This window comes from Astatotilapia calliptera, chromosome 3 (assembly GCF_900246225.1).
Source record: "Astatotilapia calliptera chromosome 3, fAstCal1.2, whole genome shotgun sequence".
Lineage (NCBI taxonomy): Eukaryota > Metazoa > Chordata > Actinopteri > Cichliformes > Cichlidae > Astatotilapia > Astatotilapia calliptera.
Window position 1 is genome coordinate 25,983,151 of NC_039304.1, and position 24,678 is coordinate 26,007,828.

The 24,678-nt window shown below is 40.4% G+C and overlaps 1 protein-coding gene across 1 annotated transcript in view; it reads right to left on the reverse strand.

The window, feature by feature from the left end:
• LOC113019084 (uncharacterized) overlaps positions 1 to 24,678 on the reverse strand; it is a 93,691-nt gene that overhangs the window by 44,160 nt on the left and 24,853 nt on the right. The window contains exons 28-44 of the mRNA XM_026162596.1: positions 24,332 to 24,667; positions 23,896 to 24,207; positions 22,881 to 23,195; positions 22,464 to 22,787; positions 22,032 to 22,343; positions 21,627 to 21,938; positions 21,193 to 21,504; positions 8,634 to 8,663; positions 7,772 to 7,927; positions 5,010 to 5,177; positions 4,695 to 4,724; positions 4,149 to 4,187; positions 2,109 to 2,264; positions 1,845 to 2,012; positions 1,205 to 1,234; positions 722 to 760; positions 482 to 520 (exon numbers count right to left, since the gene is read on the reverse strand). Coding sequence (XP_026018381.1) covers positions 482 to 520; positions 722 to 760; positions 1,205 to 1,234; positions 1,845 to 2,012; positions 2,109 to 2,264; positions 4,149 to 4,187; positions 4,695 to 4,724; positions 5,010 to 5,177; positions 7,772 to 7,927; positions 8,634 to 8,663; positions 21,193 to 21,504; positions 21,627 to 21,938; positions 22,032 to 22,343; positions 22,464 to 22,787; positions 22,881 to 23,195; positions 23,896 to 24,207; positions 24,332 to 24,667 — 3,078 coding nt within the window. The remainder of the gene's footprint in view (positions 1 to 481; positions 521 to 721; positions 761 to 1,204; positions 1,235 to 1,844; positions 2,013 to 2,108; positions 2,265 to 4,148; positions 4,188 to 4,694; positions 4,725 to 5,009; positions 5,178 to 7,771; positions 7,928 to 8,633; positions 8,664 to 21,192; positions 21,505 to 21,626; positions 21,939 to 22,031; positions 22,344 to 22,463; positions 22,788 to 22,880; positions 23,196 to 23,895; positions 24,208 to 24,331; positions 24,668 to 24,678) is intronic.

Genomic DNA, 24,678 nt, shown 5'->3' on the forward strand with positions numbered 1-24,678 from the left:
AATCCAGCAGTAAAACAGCCCGTTTCAGTTTTTTTCAATAAATTGCATGCTCAAAAAATGATTTATCTTATTCCTATAAAGGAGTTCGAGTCTCCAGAGGGAAAATCCTGGGGTTCTGTCCAGCGACCGCTCACTGTTTGTGTCCAGGCTTTATTAAATGAAAACATCCATTACACTCCCATTCTGTCTTGTTGCATTTTGAAGCTCCACTTGGAACCTTGTTAATATCCATCCATGCAAAATATGATTTTTTGACTTTTTGCAGGTGGTCTTAAACTTTTGATTGGGACTGCATATGAATATATAAAGTATTAACAGAGATTAAAGTTATTAACAAAATCACATAAATAGGGTGTAGTTGCAGATCATTTAAATACGGATGTAGTTACAACAACAGTCATGCAGTTTTTCAGAATTTAAAGTGCAAGTGATGATCAGGCGCTCACAAAAATATTTATACTTTACATTTCATACGTCATACCATATGTTGTAGTAGGCACTGTTATTACTGGTGTTGTGACTGTGAAAACAGAAAAAAGCAGCAGTTCAGATTTCAGCACACTTTTCTTATATTTCAAATTTCTCTTTTCTAAATGCAGCCATATAAACAGCTGTGTTGGTACAACAAAAGTGATTCACGTTTTAGATTTTACAGTGCAAGTGATAATCTGGAGCTCACATACAAACATTCATTCTTCACTTTACATTTCAAACACCATACCGTTTGTTGCTGTAGTTTCTGGTGTTGATGGTGTTATGGCTATAAAACAGGAAAAAAAGCAGCAGTTTAGATTTCAGCATACTTTATTTGTGCTGTAGATTAATATTTTTAAATGCAGCCACAGAATCTAATTTAAATTACCCTTGCAATGTACATATTATGTCTTTAATATCAAGTGTTTGCTTTAAGGACAGGAAGCAGAACACAACAAGTGCTGTGGTTATATATTATCACCACATAAGCTTTGGTGATATTTATATTTTGACTATATAAATTATTAACAATTAGTGTTAATTATTTATAATAATGTATAATTATAAGTAATTATTTATAATAATAATTTGTGTTAATTAATTATTAACACAAATGACATTGTTGAAAGACTTTAGGTTAGTAAATACAGTGACTACAACTTTTTAATGATATTTACTGCAAAACAATACTTTAAAGAAGGAACAAGGAAAGCAAGAATTGTTCACATACCTGGAGTTGGTGTTGGACATGGAGAAATATCTGTGGAAGAAATTCAGGGTTTGAAAATGTTTATTTTTTTAGTATATGACAAAAATGATTAACAGCAAAGAAGACCACAAATCAAAAATGAAAAACGGAGAAAAAAGGAAAAAAGATCAAGAACGCGCCATTATTTTTAAAAACAGAAAGTTTTACACTGAAGTTTAATAGATGATTCTAAGTAACCGTAGCTATATATTGATGAGCACATCCTGGCCTGATACATTCAATAAGGTCTTTGGTGACAGCACTTTTCTGTGGCAACACCGAGAAGATTTCAGTGCTTACTTGTGATTAGTTTACAAAACTCTCCATTAGAAGGACGGAAATATCATCGAATTTTATGTATCTTGCTATTGCAAATGTACCGTTACTCTATTTTCTATGGAGAGTAAACAGGAACCTTAATATGCAATAAACAATATAGAGAAAAACATAAGATAGAGAGGACTGGAGAGAAGTTGAAGCTGAAGTTTTGTTTTTTTTGCCATACTGTAAAAAGAGTTTAAAAAACAAAACAGGATAATAATTATTTTTGGTTGGTTTGCATTATTGGGGGTGTCTGTGCTGCAGAGCAAGGAGTTAGAAACTGGCTGTGACAGAGGCTTACTTGCGATTGGTTCACAGAACTCTCCACCAGGAGGAAGCCCTTTGATGCATTCACAGGTGTGAGAGGTGACATTATTGCATGCACCGTATCGGCCACACTTCTCACATGACCAGGCAAACTGGTCCTCACATTGACACTGCTGTCCTCCAGTGGAGTTTGGATAGCACCCTGATAAAGACATTTAAGACAATCACCAAACACAGCTCATAAATCATGCACCAGAGTATGAACACATTTAAATGTGACTGAGCACAAAATTCTTACATGTGGTGAAGTTCAAGTCTTCTATTATTAAAGACCCAGTGATGTTTTGGGGAAAGGACACATTTCTCACATAGCCTCTGAATAGATCAATGAAATTTGGGGGCAGACTGGATATTGGGAAGAGCAAGTTCAAGTCTATAATAAACTCCACTGGCTCTGTAGAGGAGACAAGGAGAAAATCGTCACAAAACTCTTTCACAATTATGAGAAACAACATTTACATAAATTGTTTATGAACAAACATCCCATTGATCTAACATGTTTCTACTTCTTTTGAGACGTACAGGACTAGAAGAAGTACAGAAGTGAAGGGCCACACCTCTTAAATTTTTTTTTTGGATTTTTTTCAGCTCCATTGTGACAGGTGTATAAAAGAGCACCTAGCCATGCAGTCCACCTTTTTCCAAACATTTATGAAAGGATGGATCTTTCTAAAGAGCTCACTAAGGGTACGTCCGCACTAGCCCGGACAGGTTTGAAAACTGTGTTTTCATCTGAAAATGCTCTAATCTACGTGCTACAGCTTTAAGCAGCTGCGCGCGTTCCCGCGGACGGCAATCACTTTCTGGCAGACAATTGCTTTTTGGCACAACACCTGAAGCAAAGGGGGCAAAATAATCACATGAGTGCTGCTGTTTGACTGAGGAAGAATAAGGTAGTCATGGTAAGCCAATCACATGACCACTTTAAGATGACAAAGCAAAATGGTGATATATACCAGTTTTTAAATTGTGTTGAGAGGCCACGTAAAACCAGAGTCATGATAAACAATATATACGCAGAGTTTTTTCCTCAATAGCTTCAACATGTTTACTGTCCAAGGACAGCGCAGCAAGCACTCTCTGCTTATGAGCAAAAAATAAAAAAACTAAACAAAAAAGAGACCTTTCATGTTGGTGAAAAAATGCACCATGTCGACCAATCAAAAAATGATATGAAAACATGACATTTGGTTGTTTAGGAAGAGGGGGAGGTTTTAGGAGTGACAGTGAGAGAGAAAGAGAGAGTTTTGAGATGTGAGAGATGTGTGACGTTTAGCGTGTTTGGGGTGTGTAGTTAATGTGTTGTCTAGTGTATTTAGTGTGTAGTGTTGTGGATAGGTTGGTGTTGTGTGTCAGAACAATGAGGTGACTGCTGTCTCCAGGTAGAAACAGGAGTGATACACCTGCTGCTGTCAGACCTCCAGGTATCAGGCTGTGATGTTCTCCTTTATAGTCGACAGAAATTATTTTTTGGGAGTCGCACAAATATTTTGTGTGGCATCTTATTGAATGCAGAACACCTGCTTGTTATGTAAATAGCTTTAAATGTTTTTTTTTTTAAAGGGTGAAAGTTGAATGGCTGCAAATAACTTTGTTGTTTGCAAAACTTGTACATATGATTTTAAAATTGACAATTTATATTTGCATTTAAAGTTATGAAATATGATTCATTAAAAATGTTTGTGGTTGTTACAGTAAAAAATATAACTTTTTCTACTTGGATGTTATGTTTTTTGTCTGATTTTAGATCAATTGTGTTAATACAGTATGTCAAAATGAAAACAAAACTGTAAATTCAGACACGTGAGGTTGTGCTGAAAAGGATGATACCAAACAAGGCAAAGTAAATCGTTTTTAAAAGTGAACTGTAGAGGTAAAATCAAAAGTTGTTAAAAATGTCCAATTATACCCTGGACCCCAGAGGGTTAAACTTTTTTTTTTTAAGTAAAACAATAGTTACTTTTCAAGTAATTAATTTATTTTAGAATCTTGTAACTCAGTTACTTTTTAAAGAAGTAACTAGTAACTATGATTAATTACTTTTTTAAAGTAACTTGCCCAACACTGGTTGGGACTGAAAAACTCAGAAAAACAAAGCAGTAGTTCAGATTTCAGCATACCTTTCTTATATTTCAAATTTCTCTTTTCTAATGCAGCCAAATAAATAGCTGTGTTGGTACAACAAAAGTGATTCATGTCTTAGATTTTACAGAGCAACTGATGATCTGGAGCTCGCACACAGACATTCATTCTTTACTTTATATTTCAAACGCCATACCGGTTGTTGCTGTAGTTAATGTCGTTGATGGTGTTATGACTATAAAAACAGGAAAAAAGCAGCAGTTTAGATTTCAGCATACTGTTTTACATTTCAAACTAAGAACACTGAAAGTGTTGTTGTTATATATTACGGAAGTGTAGAGCTGCCACCCAGGCAAAAGAAAAATAGAGGTATATCACATTATAACGTGAAAAGTTTATTATTCTAACAATATACTTTTCATGGTTGTACAATACTATCACTACTATCACGTTATAACAAAAAACTTTTATGTTCATACAATATAAATATTATATTGCACAAACATGATAATTATGTATATTGTATTTGCATGATAGTATATTGTTCAGACATGAAGAGTGTAATGTTACAACAGTAAACTTTTCACGTTATAACGTGATATAGGCTCTATTTTTCTTTTCCCTGGGTGGCAGCTCTACACTTCCGTAAAATACAGTGACTACACATTTTTTTTGTAATGATATTTACGGCAAAACAATACTTCAAAGAAGGAACAATGACACAAGAAGAATGTTCACATACCAGGAGTTGTTGTTGGACATGAAGAAACATCTGTAGAGGGAAATTATACTTTTAAAATGTTCATTTTCTAGTGAATGACAAAAAATAATTAACAGCAAAGAAGAAAAACCAAAAACACATGAAAAAGAGACAAAGGAAACAAGAACACACCATTATTTCTAACTATAGAGAGTTTACAGTGAAGCATATGTTTAATAAATGATTCTAAGTAACCATAGCTATATGTTGATGAACACACACTGGTCAGATACATTCATTAAGGTCTTTGGTGAAAGCAGTTTTCTGTAGCAACAGCTAGATGATATCAGTGCTTACCTGTGATTGGCTCACAGAACTCTCCAGTAGAAGGAAGTCCTTTTATGCACCCACATATTGGGGAGATGACATCACTACAGGCACCGTAACGGCCACACTTGCCACATGACCAAGCAAACTGGTCTTCACACTGACACTGGAGTCCTCCAGTGGAGTTTGGATAGCACCCTTTTCAAGACAACACACACAGTTCATAAGTCATGCAGGATCACATGAACACTATTACATATGACTGAGTACAAAAGTCAAATAAGATCAGGTCCTTACATGTGGTGAAGTTCAAGTCTTTCAGTGTTAAAGACCCAGTGATGATTTGGTTTAGGGAGAAATTTCTCAGAATATTTCTGAGCACAACACTGAAATTCTGGGGCACACTAGATGCTGGGATGTGCAGTTCAAGGTCTATATCAAAGTCCACTGGTGCTGTGAAGGAAAAAAAGGGCACAATCCATCACATATACATAACACAATGATGGAAGATGATATATACAAGAAAATGCTAACAAAAGCTGTCACTTTAATGCCCCCTGTTTCCACACGGTCAAAATTTTGATGATGCATCTGCTCCCCACGTCCGCACTAGGGATGGGTTTCAATTATCGATTTTCCGATTAAAATCGAATTTAGTTTGAATAACGCAATATCGATTCATTAAATCCTGAATCGATTTTTAAATATAAATGCATTTTTCCAGAAAAAACAGAATTTCAGGTTAAAGCTTTCATTTCAACAACTGCCAAACAGCTAAAAGAGCAATCGAGAGCAGATAAACAGATTCCACACAAGGCCCGGCCACGTCACATCAGAATCTGTGAGGTGTTGCCTTTCTCACTCGACGGCATACACAGACACTCCGTCAGGGCTAAAAGTCCACATCTCGCAGACTCTGATGGTGCACGGTTCGTCACTCTCCAACCAAATTTCACTGAACCAACAGCAAAAGAAGATCAGAACTACACTTCACATTTGATAAACATTGTCATGAGTTCCCTCTTACTTTTGCTGTTTTGCTTAAACCACGATAAAAAAAAGAATAATCACACTTCCTGCAGAGCTCTCTCTCTCTCCTTGTACTTCAAGAACAGATTCCCATCTCAAATCTATATTCTGCATTGTTCACTTGCTTATTATGCATCAGTTTACCGTTTGTGTTCAGTGCTGTCAGCTGCTGTTTTGTTGTTGTTGTTGTTTTTTCAAAAATGGAATCCGACAAGGAAACTTAATTTTTGTTGTTCAAAACTGAAGAAATGTAAACTTTTTAAAATTTATGCAGAACTGCAAAACACTTAGCTGTGTATCTAATAAAACCTCTGTAACTTTGCTCTGCTTTACTTCAGCAGCATCGGGTAATGTTGGGACACTTACACATCTGATCAAGTCTCACAAGTGTCAGTACTGATAAATTATCAAAATTATAAGTATTTCTGACAGAGGAAAAATTTCTCTGATTCAAATCTAATCTAATCAAATCGGGGATCAAATTGAATCAGGACCTTGTGAATCAGAATCGAATAGATTCTACAAATCAGTGACGATACCCGGCCCTAGTCCACACTGTTCTAATCTGGTACTGTCAAACCTTGTTGACTACCACCACTTAAACTGAAATTTAAATACTCCCAGCTAATTGATTCACAAGCCAAACAGATGTCATCCCAGATGATTTAAAGAGCTGTATTGTAATAATCTGGAGCTCACACAAAGACCTTCATTCTTCACTATACATTACAAACTTCTTACAGTGTGTTGGTGTAGGTGATGTTGTTGATGGTGTTGTGGCTATGGAAACAGGAAAAAAAAACCAGCAGTTAGATTATAGCATACTTTTTGATATTTCAAATTAATATTTTCAAATGCAGCCACAAAATCTAATGTACATCATCCTTGCAACATTACATATTATGTCTTTAATATCAAGTGTTTGTTTTAAGGACATGAAGCAGAACACTTAATGTGCCGTGGTTATATATTATCACTGTATAGGCTTTGGTCATAAAAGGAAGTTTAAAATTATATTTGAACATTTAGAAATTATTAACACAATTTGAACTGTTGAAAGATTTTTTTAGGTTTGTAAAATACAGTGACTACACATCTTTTTGTAATGACATTTACTGCAGAACAATACTTTAAAGAAGGAACAATGAAGCAAGAAGAATGTTTACATACCAGGAGTTGATGGTGGACATGGAGCAATATCTGTGGAGGACAATTATGGTTTTAAACTGTTCATTTTCTAGTCAATGACAAAAGTGATTAACAGCAAAAAAGAAAACCAAAAACACAAATGACAAAGAGACAAAAAAGGAAACAAGAACAAGAACACAGCATTGTTTCTAACAACAGAAAGTTTACAGTGAAGCATATGTTTAATACATGACCATAATGACCATAACCAATGCTATATGTTGATGAACACATGCTGGCCAGATACATTCAACAAGGTCTTTGGTGAAAGCACTTTTCTGTAGCAACAGCAAGATGATATCAGTTCTTACTTGTGATTGGTTGACAGAACTCTCCACCAGGAGGTAGCCCTTTGATGCATTCACAGGTTTGGGAGGTGACATTATCGCATGCACCGTATAGGCCACATTTCTCACATGACCAGGCAAACTGGTCCTCACATTGACACTGCTGTCCTCCAGTGGAGTTTGGATAGCACCCTGATAAAGACATTTAAGACAATCACCAAACACAGCTCATAAATCATGCACCAGAGTATGAACACATTTAAATGTGACTGAGCACAAAATTCTTACATGTGGTGAAGTTCAAGTCTTCTAGTATTAAAGACTCAGTGATGGTTTGGGGGAAGGACACATTTCTCACATAGCCTCTGAATAGATCAATGAAATTTGGGGGTAGACTGGATCTTGGGAAGAGCAAGTTCAAGTCTATAATAAACTTCACTGGCTCTGTAGAGGAGACAAGGAGAAAATCACAAAACTCTTTCACAATTACGAGAAACAATTTCACATAATTTTTTTTTATTTTTATATCACATTTATCTAACATGTCTCTACTTCTATTGTGACTTTACATGTTAACGACTATTGAAAAAGCTGTCATGTTACAGTAATCTGTGGTAAATAGACATTCGTGCTTTAACCTCCCAAGACCCGAACTCTTTCGTGGCATGCATTTTAATTTCTCTTTGCTATTTGGGCTGATTGGCACCTGATGAATTTAAAAACAAAGAACTATGTGATTTTTTTTTAACCTGATTTTTGTTTCTGAGAAAAATGAGATCCACATATGAGGACATTCGGTTTAAATTTCGATAGAACAGTGGCAGTATAACGTCCTTGTAAGTGGATATCAGGCCCTTGAAGAGCAAAATTTAGTCATTTGCGGACACCAGGTCCTAGGAGGTTAAATTAAATGTGTTATAACATATGGTGATGTCTCTCATACACAACATATTTGTCACTACAACTATAGAATTTTTGAAACATATTTCATAGCAAACTTCTGTATTAGGCAAATTAAAAAAAAAATCAAACATATGCAAACACTTCTTGTTTTTTCTAAAGTGAATGAAGATTGGTGCCATACAATTATCCCACCCTGTTAAATTTAAAGTAAAAGCAATAATTAGAAGAAAATGGATTTTTTTCATACCGGGAGGGTTTGTTGGACTTGGAGAAATACCTGTAAACCAAGATAAAACATTTAATTATTTATTTTTAATACCCAGGAAAACAACACAATAACGGTTTACATACATCATCTTAAGAATTTGCTATTTAGACAGAAGTACAGGCCCATATCTCTTGATTCAAGAAAAAAAAATAGCATATAGCATCTATTGTTAAAATTGTTAAAAAATAGCATCTATGAAAGAATGGATCTTTCTAAAGAGCTCACTAACTCACTAACTACAGAGGTCCAAACCTTCTCTGGCATGAGCTTAAAGACATGAGTTTCCTTGGCTGGGCAGCTGCAGCTGATCCAATTGAACATAAATTAGTTCATTTTAAAAAACAACAGTGATTTTGATGCAAATTGTTATTATAATGTTATTATAATGATAATTCCAAACCTTATTCCAACAATCAATTTAACAATATAAATTTGGAGGCTATTTATATCTTGCATTTAAATAGTAGAAGTATTATTATTGTTGTTAAAACTGAAAATTATTTAAAAACATTAACTCATCAGTTTGAAGTGATAGCCATGAGTGAGCCTTTAGTAACAAATAGAAAATGCAGATTTTTTTGTTAGGAATTATGACTCTTTTATAGAACAAAGAAATTGGTGTGATGTTTTATGGTGGTGGTGTACAGAAAGATTTTCAGTGTAAGGAAATGTAGGTCTATCAGTACTGTAGACAATATTTTTGGGAAAATATACACCGTAATTGTCGGGCTATAAGCCGCTACTTTTTCCACAAGCTTTGAACCCTGCGGCTTTTAGTCAGGTGCGGCTTTTCTGTGGATTGTCCGTGATTTTTGTCATATCGTAAGACGATTTGTTTTGTTTGTTCCGCTGTTGTACGGCACTACGTTGCCTGGCGGAAGGGCATGTGATCAGACACACAGTATTGGGGTTCAAGAGTGGTATGTTGGTCACATGTCCGTCCACCAGGCAACGTAGTGCTGTACGAAGTAGCGCGAAAAACAAACTTCAAAGTAGCGCTAAGTGTTCAGTGGGAGGCGTGGATCACGAGCGGCGATAAACTTGCGAAAAGCAAGTTATGCTCAACTCCACCGGTGGATTCTGACAGCGTGTAAAAGTGTGAAAACATCCACGATCACCAACGGATTTCGAAGGGCTGGACTGCTGCATGATGGAGAGGAAGACACCGCCACGGCCCTTCTGAGGGTGTTCGACTCTGACACTGACAACGAGTAATTGTTTGGTTTTGAAAGTGACAACGAGAGAAGCGGAGAGTGGATGACGAAGCCACCCTGAGCCTGTTCGTTTCCGACATTGGAGAAGAGGACTTTGGTGGTTTTAGTGGGCAGGAAGATGGTGGTGAATGACTGACTTTTCTTCTTGTTAAAGCCGTGTCGCTGCACCTGAGCCTAAAAGGTAGTCTGAATCTATTTTTCTGGTGTGCTGTAGGTTATTGTTATGTACTACATTTGTTACTCGTTTATGAAGCACAGCACACGTTTCGTACTTGTAATTACCGCTACTTGTACATATACCTAAAAAGTTATGCAAATATGTACTCATAATTTGTTTTTCAAAATATTAATAAAAGGGGTGTGTCTCCAAACAGCCATCTCTTTCCTGACAATTCCCTTTGTGCATATTCTCTTACATATGATAAGTCAACATTGAAACACCTGCAGCTTTTAGTCAGTTGCGGCTAATGTATGTACAAAACAGGATTTTCCCCTGATTTTAGCTTGTGCGGCTAATATTCAGGTGCGCTTTGTAGTCCGGAAAATACGGTACTAAGATATTATTATTTGTTTTTGGTGCCTTTAATGATCATTTATTGAAATGAAAGGAGCATAAATTGACAAAAAAGTTTTGTCATTTTAAGTTTTGGTGTCTAATACCCATTAAATGCCCATTAATTTCATTTAAAACATTTAATAAACTGTTTATTTATTTATTTGAAATTATATTTAATTAGCCCCGTTTAAATTCGTTTTATCTGTCAACCTAACTCATCAAACTCAGGGGGCGGGCTTAATGAGGCCACTGCAGTTTGTCTAATATCTGATTGGTTACCATGCAAAGTAAGCCAAGACAGGTCGATCCTAGATCATCGATTGCTATGAACTGGTTGTAGTGTGGTCTTGGGGCAGCCAGGTATCCCAGAATGCATTTCAAATCACAAGCAGCAATGTAGGTAACGCTCTAAACAGTTTTAAACATTTTCACATACCACTTTTTTCTGTCACAAACTATACTTTTAATGTTTTAGCTGCGAATGTAGTGGCATAATCTTCACATATCAGGTCAGGTTGTCAGCATAGAACATCTTTGCTAAAGTGCTCCGATGTTCTTGAAGATTTCTGCCTGGTTTTATGTCTCTGTAACATAAATAACAAGCCGGCATTTTTCTTACGACATCAGCGATCAGCTCGACGGACCCTCAGTTTACTTGCATACATCCTACTCGCCTGTCAGCTGTTAAGCACCTGCTGCTGATTCAGGAAACAGGCCCATGTTATCTGGTGATAGTCACACTTTAACTTGGGCAGGTGCCGCTCTATATAATGTCACATCGGCGCGATATTGTGCACAAGATGAGTAAATGTGGTTTGTTTCCTAAACCCAGAGCTGCTTGAGCTTGTGTTTCCCTCAGAGTGACTGACCTAGGTTAAAGATGACTGTTCACTTATACTTCCTCATTTTTCGTCTTGTGTTATATTGTGGGGATCAACCTTTAAAACATTAATATTCCAGTTGTCATTAATATAGGGTTATTAACAATGCTGGTTGTTATGATAACACTGAGCCACTGTTTCTAAGGTCTCATACAATGTAATGATTTTGTGTGTTTTTTAAATAATGCAAATAATGTTTAAAGCTAAATCCAAGTTACCACACAAATGTTTTCTCATTACTGGAATGTTTTGGTCAAACAAATTGAAAATTCTTCTATTTTTTCAGCTACAAATTGCTTACTTGTGATTGGTTTACAGAGCTCTCCACTAAGAAGAAGCCCCAAAGGTTTTTAATGTGACATTGCTGCATGCACCATATGCAAAGTATTTAAAAGTAGAATATGAGGAACAGCCTTCAGCCTTCAGACCACTTCCTCTGTGGAAGCAGCTCCCAGTGTGAATGAATAGATCCTAAACCCTCCCCTTAGTCAGGCTGTAATGTCTAGGCTGCTGGGGGCTTCCCATGATTCCCTCACCTCTTGTCTCTCTGTATATGTTTATACACACCTCTGCAGTTAGTCACCTACCCTCACCCTAAACCAGTCAGTGGAAATGGCTGCCCCTGCCAGAGCCTGGTTTAGCTGGAGGTTTCTTAGTGTTGTAAAAAAAATTTCCAAACTTGTTTTAAAAGTGCTTGCTAATATAAATAATTGAATAATTGGATTAAACTGAATCATGAGAGCTGCGCAACAGAGTCTGTACCAAGCTTTAGCTATCAGACAGATGGCTTTACATTTGATTTTGGTAATAGAGGAGCTCATTATTGATTTAATGACTGCGAGGTGCCCAAGTCCTGGAGCTGCAACACAAGCCCAAATAATCTCCCTTCCACAGTTGTACTTGACATTTCTTATTGAGTGTTTGTGCTGAAATGCTGTTTGGCTTTCAATACAGTATTCTCAACATCACCAAAGAGTAAAACAGTTAAATGTTAGGTCTCTCTGAGACAGGAACTCTGTGTAAGTGTTCCTGTCTCAGCTCAGACAAAAAAAAAATGTATTTATCCATGTAGATGCTAAAAATGACAGCCTCAGCGCAGATTTAATCTGTTATTAGACTCAATTAGCTTCTCTCAAGGTCTTAAATAATCAGGCCCCATCTTATCTTAATGACCTTGTAGTACCATATCACCCTATTAGAGCACTTCGCTCTTGCACTGCACTGGTTTCTTTCTATTAAAAGGTGCTTGCTGATGAGGGGCCATATCTGTCATGGTTTGCCAGGGCAAGCCGTGTGGGGTGTGGAAGTTAGGACCCAAGATACAGGCACTGACTTTGATGAGATGAGTGAGCTCTTATTTATGAGTGGACAAACTACAGACAAAAGTAGAGGTGGTGAGGAAAGGAACTAAGAAATAACCTAAACTGGAAAACCTAACAAATGAAACTGAAGCCAAAACTGACGGGATGACATGCAAAGGAAAAAAGGAAGGAACACAGGAAGGAACGCGGAGGAAACATGGGCTGTATCCCGAATCAGGGTCTGCAGCCTTAAAGGCCACATTTTAAGGCCGATTACGTCACAGCGACGCGACGAAGGCTGTCCCAATTCAAAAGCTGCTCGAAATGCGGCCCTGAAATGCGTCCTTCATTTCCCTGAATTTTAAGGATGTGGCGGTGTAGACTTCGTGGCCCAACATATCCTAGACTTCATAGCGCGGCGGTGGGTGTGGATAATTTTGACAAAAAAAACGGCAATGGCTGAAGCAGAGCGGCCAAAGAGTAAACTTTTTTTTTTTTTACTTGACTGGGGGAAAGAAGGGGAGAAAGAAAGAGAAACAGCTGAGAAGAGGGACAGGGGAGAAGGGCAAAAAACAAAAACCAACAGAACAGGCAGAAAAAGAAAAAAAAATACATATATAGATCACCTGGATCACCTGTTGTGAAAGAAAAAAGAAAACAAGCAGAATAAAGCAAGAGTAATAGAATAAACAACATCACAATGATATATGGGAATATGACAGTAAATACTAAATATTAAACATTATTGTGCAGCACATAAGATCAACAGAACACAGTGTGCTTTGAGGTAGGAGCCAAAAAGGGTGTAGTTTGTGGGTGTGATCACCCGTGTGTACACCTGTGAGCATGGACGCGCTTGTTTTTTTAAAAGGTTCCTTCATGTAATGATCTGCTAGAGGGTGTGGGGGGGCCACAGCCCCGTCCTCCAGGGCATGAAGCAGGTATGGAGGAGATCAAAACTCCAGACATCCAGAGGCCCCCAGAACACAAGAGACCAAGGAAGACCAACAGAGGGGCAGCCGCGCCACTGTCCCAGAAAGAGCTGAGGAGAGTCCCAGATGAGGGCTCACTCAGCAGCCGCGGAGCAGAAGCCAGGGGGGAGTTGCAGCGACGCACCCGTGAGCTCCGCCGGCAGCCAGCTGTGCCTGAGTGACCGAGCCCCAGGCCGAGAGGCTGGGGGCACCCCACCTCCGAAGTGGCCCGAGCGAGCCCCAGGCTCCAGGCCCCGATAAGCGGCCGCCAAGGAGTGAGCCGGTGTGTACCCGGACGCCCACCCCCGGACACAAAGAACCACCAACGCACCGATGTCTGAGGGAGTCCGCCACCGGCAGGGGAAGTGGTGGTGGGGGGAGATAGGCCTCCAAACCTTGGAGGGTCTGAGGTGTCCCCAGAGAGGTGGCGTTTGATACCCAACCTGACATATAGACACAGACATACAGGCACACACAGATACAAACATCCATTCCCACCCTCATGATCTCATATGCACTTACTCCACACTCAACCAACGTGGAGACAGACATAAAGAGACGCTGTACACACGATCACACTCCCCAAGCGTACTCTACAAACCGGGTCTAGGTACCCTTGCCCCTGGAGGGGGGAACTGCACCCAGACCCAGGTGGTGTTACCCTTTTCCCTGCGGTGGGGAGAGGCAGACCGCCCCGACTCCGCAGCAGCAGGGAGGCCCCACACTCCAGACCGCAGTCGGACGGCCAACTCCTCCTAGCCCCCCCGCTCCAGCAGGTCGCAGAGAACGGGGGTGAGAGAAGACTCCAAACCTCCCTCCACCCGCTCATTGTAATGTTGATGCATGTGTGTTCTAAGGTGCATGTGTGTTCTAAGGTGCCCAAATAACAAGCCGTGGGTGACTAAGGACATCAAAGCCCTCCTCAACAACAAGAAGAGGGCTTTCAGAGGGGGCAACAAAGAGGAGGTGAGGAAGGTCCAGGTGTTACTAAAGGACAAGATCAGAGAGGCTAAGGACAATTACAGGAGGAAGCTGGAGTGGAAACTCCAGCAGAACAGCATGAGAGAGGTGTGGAGGGGCATGAAGACCATCACTGGATTCAGGCCAACCAACAGCAGGGGAGCTGAGGGAGGTGAGAATAAAGCCGACGAGTTGAATCTGTTTTTCAATAGATTCGACACCACAGTGTCTGCTCCCACCCCCACAACCTCACCTGCAGTCAGCCTGGAATCCAGAGCCACACCACTGTGCCAGCCTCTCTCTTCACATGTTGCCTCCTGTGAGATTCCTGACACCCCTCCCCCACCCATCACCTTCACTCAATACCAGGTTGAGATGCAAATGAGGAGACTTCACTCAGGCAAGTCTGCTGGACCAGACGGAGTGAGTCCCCTTGTCCTCAAGGCCTGTGCCCCCCAGCTGTGTGGAGTCTTTCATAAACTGTTTATGCTGAGTCTGAGTCTGCAGAGGGTCCCGGTGATGTGGAAGACATCATGCCTCGTCCCTGTACCAAAGACGCCTCGTCCCAGTGGCCCCCAGGATTACAGGCCCGTGGCATTGACCTCCCACATCATGAAGACCCTGGAAAGGCTCATCCTGGACCAGCTGCGACCCATAGTAAGACCACATCTGGATCCCCTTCAGTTCGCTTATCAGCCTCGTCTCGGAACAGAGGACGCCATCATCTACCTGCTCAATCGTGTCTACACCCATCTGGACCAGCCGGCGAGCACTGTGAGGGTCATGTTTTTTGACTTTTCCAGTGCTTTCAACACCATCAGGCCGACCCTCCTGGGTGATAAGTTAGCAGCGATGCAGGTGGATGCTTCTCTGGTGTCCTGGATTGTTGATTACCTGACAGGAAGACCACAATATGTACGTCTCCCACAGTGTGTGTCTGACAAGGTGATCAGCAACACAGGGGCACCACAGGGGACTGTCCTCTCCCCCTTCCTCTTCACCCTCTACACCACAGACTTCAGCCACTGCACAGAGACCTGCCATCTTCAGAAGTTTTCTGATGACTCTGCGGTGGTTGGATGCATCAGCAGGGATGATGAGACAGAGTACCGGGCTGTGGTCGACTCCTTTGTCACATGGTGTGAGCAGAATCATCTGCAGCTCAACGTGGCAAAGACCAAGGAACTGATCGTGGACTTCAGGAAGACCAGGAAACACTTGACCCCTGTTTCAATCCAGGGGGTCAGTGTTGACATTGTGGAGGACTATAAATACCTTGGAGTACACATTGACAATAAACTGGACTGGGCTAAAAACACCACAGCACTTTACAGGAAGGGCCAGAGTCGTCTCTATTTTTTGAGGCGACTGAGGTCCTTCAACATCTGCCAGAAAATGCTGAGGATTTTCTATGAGTCTGTGGTGGCCAGTGCGATCCTCTATGCTGTTGCATGCTGGGGGAGCAGGCTGAGGGTCGCAGATGCCAACAGACTTAATAAACTGATCCGTAAGGCCAGCAATGTTGTGGGGATGGAGATGGACTCCCTCAAGGTGGTGTCGGAGAGGCGGATGCTGTCCAAGATAAAGACAATGTTGGATAACACCTCCCACCCACTCCATGACATGTTGGTCAGTCACAGGAGCTCGTTCAGTGAGAGACTGAGATTACCGAAAAGCACCACTGAACGACACAGGAAATCATTCCTGCCTGTGGCCATCTCCCTGTACAACGCATCCACTTAACACACTGTTTGCTGCTACAACTACACATGTTTCTTTTCCAAATATTTATTTATAAGTGACTTATGTATGTATGTATGTATATATATGTATATATTGTACTATTCTTAGTTAGCGTATTGTCTGTCTTGTCTTAATGTTGGTTTAAAATGGAGCACTGTAACAAAAAATAATTTCCCCCAGGGATCAATAAAGTATTCTGATTCTGATTCTGATTCTGATTTAAAACCCAGGAGGGCATGGAGCTACCTGCCAGAGAGCAGCAGGTAAGCGCATGGTCCCTCCTGATAGCCCTCAATGTCTACGTGTATTTAAAATTGAGAGGTGGGCAACGACGCCAGGGGTGAGGTATACACCCTGATGGTAATTTGGATTCCATGTATCGTGCCCACCCCCAAGATCCTATATGTATGTGTAATGAGAGTGTGAGTAATGTGAATGTCTAAGTTGTGGGATAAAATTGAGGCAGAGGCAGCCAGAAGGGGACAGAGAGGGGGGGTAGCTGGAGATGGGGAGGGAAGGAAGGGAGGGGCAAGTGACCCCTCCCTGGGGCCAGCTCCCCCACTGACCCCAGTAGGCACTCCCATACTCCGCGACCCACCAGGGAAAGGGGAGTAAAAGGAGAGTAAAAGTAAAAGTAAACTTTTAAAAGTACTGAATATTATGTCACTTATTTATGTGCAAACGGTTAATAATGAAGAACATTAAAACATTACTGTTGGCCACATGCCGGCAAAGTTGTGTGACATTAGTGACGTTTGTATGTTTACTTGGTTTTAAAGCCTTTACTTTCAAATATACGCCGTTCGATAGTCGACCTTAATCTTACAGAGATTGTAATGATTTTGTGGATAATTAAAGTCAGTCATATATCCACAAACACAACAGGCTGAAAGTCAGTGATGCTGCTCGGTTTGCAGTCCTGAATATCACGGCACAAGCAGGATTCACTGCACTGTTAATGTTAGCTATGTTATATTGCTGCCTCTGTTCAGTGGTGTCGAGCCAAACGGACTTTAACGTGTGTTTGTTTATCGTGCCCACCCCCAAGATCCTATATGTATGTGTAATGAGAGTGTGAGTAATGTGAATGTCTAAGTTGTGGGATAAAATTGAGGCAGAGGCAGCCAGAAGGGGACAGAGAGGGGGGGTAGCTGGAGATGGGGAGGGAAGGAAGGGAGGGGCAAGTGACCCCTCCCTGGGGCCAGCTCCCCCACTGACCCCAGTAGGCACTCCCATACTCCGCGACCCACCAGGGAAAGGGGAGTAAAAGGAGAGTAAAAGTAAAAGTAAACTTTTAAAAGTAAGTACTGAATATTATGTCACTTATTTATGTGCAAACGGTTAATAATGAAGAACATTAAAACATTACTGTTGGCCACATGCCGGCAAAGTTGTGTGACATTAGTGACGTTTGTATGTTTACTTGGTTTTAAAGCCTTTACTTTCAAATATACGCCGTTCGATAGTCGACCTTAATCTTACAGAGATTGTAATGATTTTGTGGATAATTAAAGTCAGTCATATATCCACAAACACAACAGGCTGAAAGTCAGTGATGCTGCTCGGTTTGCAGTCCTGAATATCACGGCACAAGCAGGATTCACTGCACTGTTAATGTTAGCTATGTTATATTGCTGCCTCTGTTCAGTGGTGTCGAGCCAAACGGACTTTAACGTGTGTTTGTTTATCGTGCCCACCCCCAAGATCCTATATGTATGTGTAATGAGAGTGTGAGTAATGTGAATGTCTAAGTTGTGGGATAAAATTGAGGCAGAGGCAGCCAGAAGGGGACAGAGAGGGGGGGTAGCTGGAGATGGGGAGGGAAGGAAGGGAGGGGCAAGTGACCCCTCCCTGGGGCCAGCTCCCCCACTGACCCCAGTAGGCACTCCCATACTCCGCGACCCACCAGGGAAAGGGGAGTAAAAGGAGAGTAAAAGTAAAAGTAAACTTTTAAAAGTAAGTACTGAATATTATGTCACTTATTTATGTGCAAACGGTTAATAATGAAGAACATTAAAACATTACTGTTGGCCACATGCCGGCAAAGTTGTGTGACATTAGTGACGTTTGTATGTTTACTTGGTTTTAAAGCCTTTACTTTCAAATATACGCCGTTCGATAGTCGACCTTAATCTTACAGAGATTGTAATGATTTTGTGGATAATTAAAGTCAGTCATATATCCACAAACACAACAGGCTGAAAGTCAGTGATGCTGCTCGGTTTGCAGTCCTGAATATCACGGCACAAGCAGGATTCACTGCACTGTTAATGTTAGCTATGTTATATTGCTGCCTCTGTTCAGTGGTGTCGAGCCAAACGGACTTTAACGTGTGTTTGAACGAGCTGACGGTTCACTCATTAAGCTGAAAGAAAGATGCTTTAATCACAGCAGTCACACATGTGTCCACTGCACCATCTGGGAACTCTTCTTGTTTCGTAATAACACAAACACTGAATCCTCCTGTTTGTAGCAGTGTATACACCTGAGACTGTCACCTGTCTGTCCTGCACTCTCTCTCTGTTTCTTTCTCTCTGATTGTGGAATAAAAGTATGAACATGTATCTATAAGTTACACTTGTGTTTGAATCCTGCAGCTTATCACACATTTGATTTCCATGTGTGACAACTGCAAGTGTCCAGAGTGAGGACAGACTGAGGGACCCACTGCTGCACATCATCTGTGAGGCTTTGCACCCCTGATGATCCACCAGGACAAACTCAGCAGTGTGTGAGGAAGAGGAGGAGGAAGAGCCAGCAGCTGCTGACAGGTGGAGAGAATAGACAGACTGTTCCCTGTTTGTGAAGGACTGCTAGAAAAGTTTAAATAACTAATTGTCTGTCCTGAATCAGTCTTATTAGGTAATGTTCAAATAATTTATCCTCCCAGTGTTTTCAGTGTGGGAGAAAGTACTCAGGGCCTTCAAGTTACACACTATGAAAGGCAGCAACAAGTTTAATATTCAGAAACCTAAAGTATGTATCAGCAGCAGAATGGACCTAAAAATAAATGTTTGTTTCAGTTCTATGAAGCTTTGAGTATTTTGCATTAGTAGCACTGCTGTGTTTGTTGCATCATATTGCTGTAATTGTTTATATTACAGAAGTCAGCCTGTTTATGGCTCTGATATCTATTCTGTATGACTTAAAGCAGTTATGACATGGTCTGATTTTCTCACCCAATAAAGGAATATTTAATATATCAGTCTACTCTTCATTCTATCAGCAACAGTTATCACAGCTTGTACATTTGCTTTTTCCACATATACGTAAGAATTGAGCCAAATTTAGTAATGCCAACATATTAAAAGAACAATATTTGTCTCTTATATATGATACATCTATAGATACACTGTCAAATAAACTTGTCTTTGAGTGAAGATTTAAGGCGATAGGACATATAAATAACTGCAACTTGAATCTTTACTGAAGCTCAGTATTTGACACGGAGTTCAAACTCACTGCTGTAATAACTAATAATGATTAATATAATAACTATAATATTGGCCATATTATATTTACATTACCAAAGTGAGATGACTTTAGTCTCATGAACAACATTAGCTAATTGTTATTTATTAGCTAATCTTAAATGACTGTTCAGTACAGAAATTAAGCCTAACAATCATGTTTTACAGTCCTGTGGTCTCAGCCTCAGATACTTATCAAATCACACAGAGCTCATGTAGAAACAAATGAAAAAAATATGTTCTCCTTCATTTCTGTCAAACAAAGCTGTATGAAACGTTTCCAGTTGTTAGTATCATGGTTGCTAGGCAACCTGGGCAGCGCGACGGAGGCATGTGCGTGTATGTGTCCAGAGTTCAGCTGAGACAGTGTCCTTCGCCCTGCCAGGCTAAGTAAACAGTCTTCCAGCCAACCCAGGTGGCCTTGCATAGAATGGGTGAACAGTCTAAACACAGTCGTTATCAGGGTGTTCTTTGTTCAGCTCCAGCCTTGAGACCGCAGCTGGCGCCGAAAGGGTATCCACATGAAGTGATGGTGTTTTTTACTTTAGTGCAAACAACTCATATGAATTTCAAAGCTGTTCTAACAGTTCGACACTGGTCTCTCAATCTCCCGTTGGAGAGCCGTGAGCTTCTCCATGATGTTATCAAACTTATGCTCTGTGATGTTGTCATTCTTGTGCTCAAAGAGCCGATTCTGAGAACTCACAACCGCAGTGAGCTTCTCCAAGATTTAATCCAATGTACACTCAGAGGTCTTGTTCTGAGTATTCACAGCAGCCATAAGCTTCTCCAAGATCTTATCCGTGCTGCACTCGATAAGCCCATTTTGAGAAACTTGTTTCATTTCAATCCCAGCGGGCAGCCTTGTGGGAATTTGAACAGCCGGTTCCGCTTTCTTAATTCTTCGATAAGCCAGGGCCAAACTAGCTCCGATCAGCCAGAACCCTGTTATCATGGTTCCGAATAGATAGATATCTTCAGCACTCAGGCTCACCCAAGCATAGACTTCTTGTTGAGAAAAGGGTGTCAATTGCATTCAGGGACCAGTTGATCAAATCCATAATTCCTCTTTTAGGTTTTAGAGAACAGACTGTGAGAGAATGTTCCAGGGAAAAGTAATACAAAAAACACGAGACTAGACAAGGACATAAGAGGCTAAGAAGGGACGCTAAGGGAGAGGAGGAGGAGGAGAAAAATGCGACCGCCTTCGTCAAGAGCAAGAGTCTTCCCACATACATCGCACACAAAATAATTTGTGCTACACATAAGCGCAGATATGATCTGTGAAAAAAAGTCAAGATTGTGTGTTTTGTGGTCTAAGGTTTTGTGCCCAGGGTTTCTCATTGTCTCACACATTTGCAGAGCCTTAGCAAGCACATGAATGAGAGGCGGAGGCGATTAAAGTTTATATTAACAGGTTATTAATCAAAAGAATATCTCACCTGAACAGATGACAGCAGCATCCTGAACATGTTCACATGTGTTTGATCCAAATCCACTGTGTTGACACTTAGTTAGAGAACTTTCATTTCCTGAACAGGTCACATTATCAAGCCAAATCTGTCCAGTTCCTGGACCAAAGTGAGCTGATTGAGGGACTTCCAGTGCCGACCCACAGTTTAACTGTCTGCAAACCACCTCAGCATCATTTAAGTCCCAGCCATCATCACAGACTGTTCCCCAGCTGTTATTGTGATAAACTTCAACTCTTCCAGAACATCGAGTCGATCCAGATCCAACTAATCTGATCAGACCTTTTAATGAAAAAGACAAAAAAAATTATATTTTATTATACATGCCTTAAAGAAAACAAAGATGCATATCACACAAAAACACATTAATGTGCAATATGTTAAATGTCAAAAAGTGATGTCACCTGAACAGATGACACCAGCATCAGAATAATGTCCATTGTAGTAGTTTCCCCATCCAAAGTTTGGACACTCGGTTAGAGAACTCTCGTTTCCTGAACAGCTCACACCACTGAGCCAAATCTGTCCAGTTCCTGCACCAAAGTAAGCTGTTCGAGGAGCTTGTAGTGCAGTCCCACAGTTTATCTGTCTGCAAACCACCTCAGCATCATTTAGGTCCCAGTTGTAATCAGAGACTGTTCCCCAGATGTTATTGCGAAAGATTTCAACTCTGCCAGAACATCGGCTCGATCCAAATCCAGCCAACCTGATCAGATCTAGAAGGCAAAGAACATGAAAAACATTTAAATACAGCCTTACCTCAAAAAAGACTATCTTGCAATATCATGTTGATCCAGCAGTTTTCAAACCTGAACAGATGACAGCAGCATCCTGACCATGTTCACATCTGTTTGATCCAAATCCACTGTGTTGACACTTAGTTAGAGAACTTTCATTTCCTGAACAGGTCACATCACCGAGCCAAATCTGTCCAGTTCCTGCACCAAAGTGAGCTGATTGAGGAACTTCCAGTGCCGTCCCACAGTCTAGCTGTCTGCAAACCACCTCAGCATCATTTAAGTCCCAGTCATCATCACAGACTGTTCCCCAGCTGTTATTGTGATAAACTTCAACTCTGCCAGAACATCGAGTCGATCCAGATCCATTTAATCTGATCACACCTTTTATGTAAAAGACATAACACAAACTATATTTCAATGCATATCTTAAAGAAAATACAGATGCATAACACTCAAAAATACATTAACATGCAGTTTTTTCATATCAAAAAGTGTTATCACCTGAACACATGACACCAACATCATATGAATGTAAACTGTAGTAATTGTTGTAGAAGTTTCCCCATCCAGTGTGTCGACATTCAGTTAGAGAACTTTCATTTCCTGAACAGCTCACACCACTGAGCCAGACCTGTCCAGTTCCTGCACCAAATTTAGATGATGGAGTAGCTTCTAGTGCAGTCCCACAGTTTAACTGTCTGCAAACCACCTCAGCATCGTTTAAGTCCCAGTTATTATCAGAAACTGTTCCCCAGACATTACTGTGAAAGATTTCTACTCTACCAGAACATCGGCTCGATCCAGAACCAGCTAATCTAATCAGATCTAAAAGGGAAAGAACATGAAAAACATTTTAATACACCCTTACATCAAAAAAGACTATCTTGCAATATTACCTTTATCCAGCAGTTTTCACACCTGAACAGATGACAACAGCATCCTGACCATGTTCACATGTGTTTGATCCAAATCCACTGTGTTGACACTCAGTTAGAGAACTTTCACTTCCTGAACAGGTCACATGATCAAGCCAGATCAGTCCAGTTCCTGCACCAAAGTGAGCTGATTGAGGAACTTCCAGTGCCGACCCACAGTTTAACTGTCTGCAAACCACCTGAGCATCATTTAAGCCCCAGCCATCATCACAGACTGTTCCCCAGCTGTTACTGTGATAAACTTCAACTCTTCCAGAACATCGAGTTGATTCAGATCCAGTTAAAATGATGGACACAGCTGAAAACAAAACACAGAGAAGATATGAAGTGGACCAAACAAAGAATACTTTTAGTTTCCAGCCAAAGATTCCAAGGTATAGCAGAACGGTAAACTGAAAGGTGTAATTCTGTCAGTCCACACAGCTTGAACCCTAATAAAACAGTCTATAAAAAGTACAATGGATTCAGTCCTGACCTACAAAGACATTCAGCTCCCAAATTTGTATTATGACAGAGTTTGTGAGGACTGCAGAACATCCACATTTCAATTACAAGACCTGAAAAGAACTAAGAAAACTTCAAGTTGCAGACTATATCAAATCTTTCAGGGGTATGGTGTCCCTTAAACACACACACACTTCCACGCACATACAGATGTCAGGCTGACTTTCCCTCTCTGAAATTATCTTCCATGTCCTGCTCATAAATGTTCATTTGAAACTATTAAAATGTTCCTTTAAGGTATTTAAATGAAATCTCTAATCTTATATGTTATTTAAAAAGTAATGTATAGCTCTCTGGATCTGAGCTGTGTTTAAAGAGAAAGATGCAAACATTTTACCACTCAAATATTCTACAGTGTGGTTCTTGCACAGATGACTTTAACTGTTCACACTGAATTTCATTATGAAACACACTAATAAGTGTAAGATGGAAGTCTAAAAAAAGTTATTTTTACAGTGATTAACATTCATCAGATGATCAAAAGAATATCTCACCTGAACAGATGACAGCAGCATCCTGAACATGTTCACATGTGTTTGATCCAAATCCACTGTGTTGACACTCAGTTAGAGAACTTTCATTTCCTGAACAGGTCACATTATCAAGCCAGATCTGTCCAGTTCCTGCACCAAAGTGAGCTGATTGAGGAACTTCCAGTGCCGACCCACAGTTTAACTGTCTGCAAACCACCTCAGCATCATTTAAGTCCCAGCCATCATCACAGACTGTTCCCCAGCTGTTACTGTGATAAACTTCAACTCTCCCAGAACATTGACTTGATCCAGATCCAGTTAATCTGATTGGACCTTTTAATGAAAACCACGTGACACAAATAATGTTTTAATATATGTCCCTTAAAGAAAACAAAGATACATATCACACAAAAATACATTAACATGCAGTATGTTCCATGTCAAAAAGTGATGTCACCTGAACAGATGACACCAGCATCATAATAATGTCTATCGTAGTAGTAGTAGTAGTAGTAGTAGTAGGAGTTTCCCCATCCAGAGTGTTGACATTCAGTTAGAGAACTTTCATTTCCTGAACAGCTCACACCACTGAGCCAAACCTGTCCAGTTCCTGCACCAAAGTAAGCTGTTCGAGGAGCTTGTAGTGCAGACCCACAGTTTAACTGTCTGCAAACCACCTCAGCATCATTTAGGTCCCAGTTATAATCAGAGACTGTTCCCCAGACGTTATTGTGAAAGATTTCTACTCTGCCAGAACATCGGCTCGATCCAGAACCAGCCAACCTGATCAGATCTAAAAGGGAA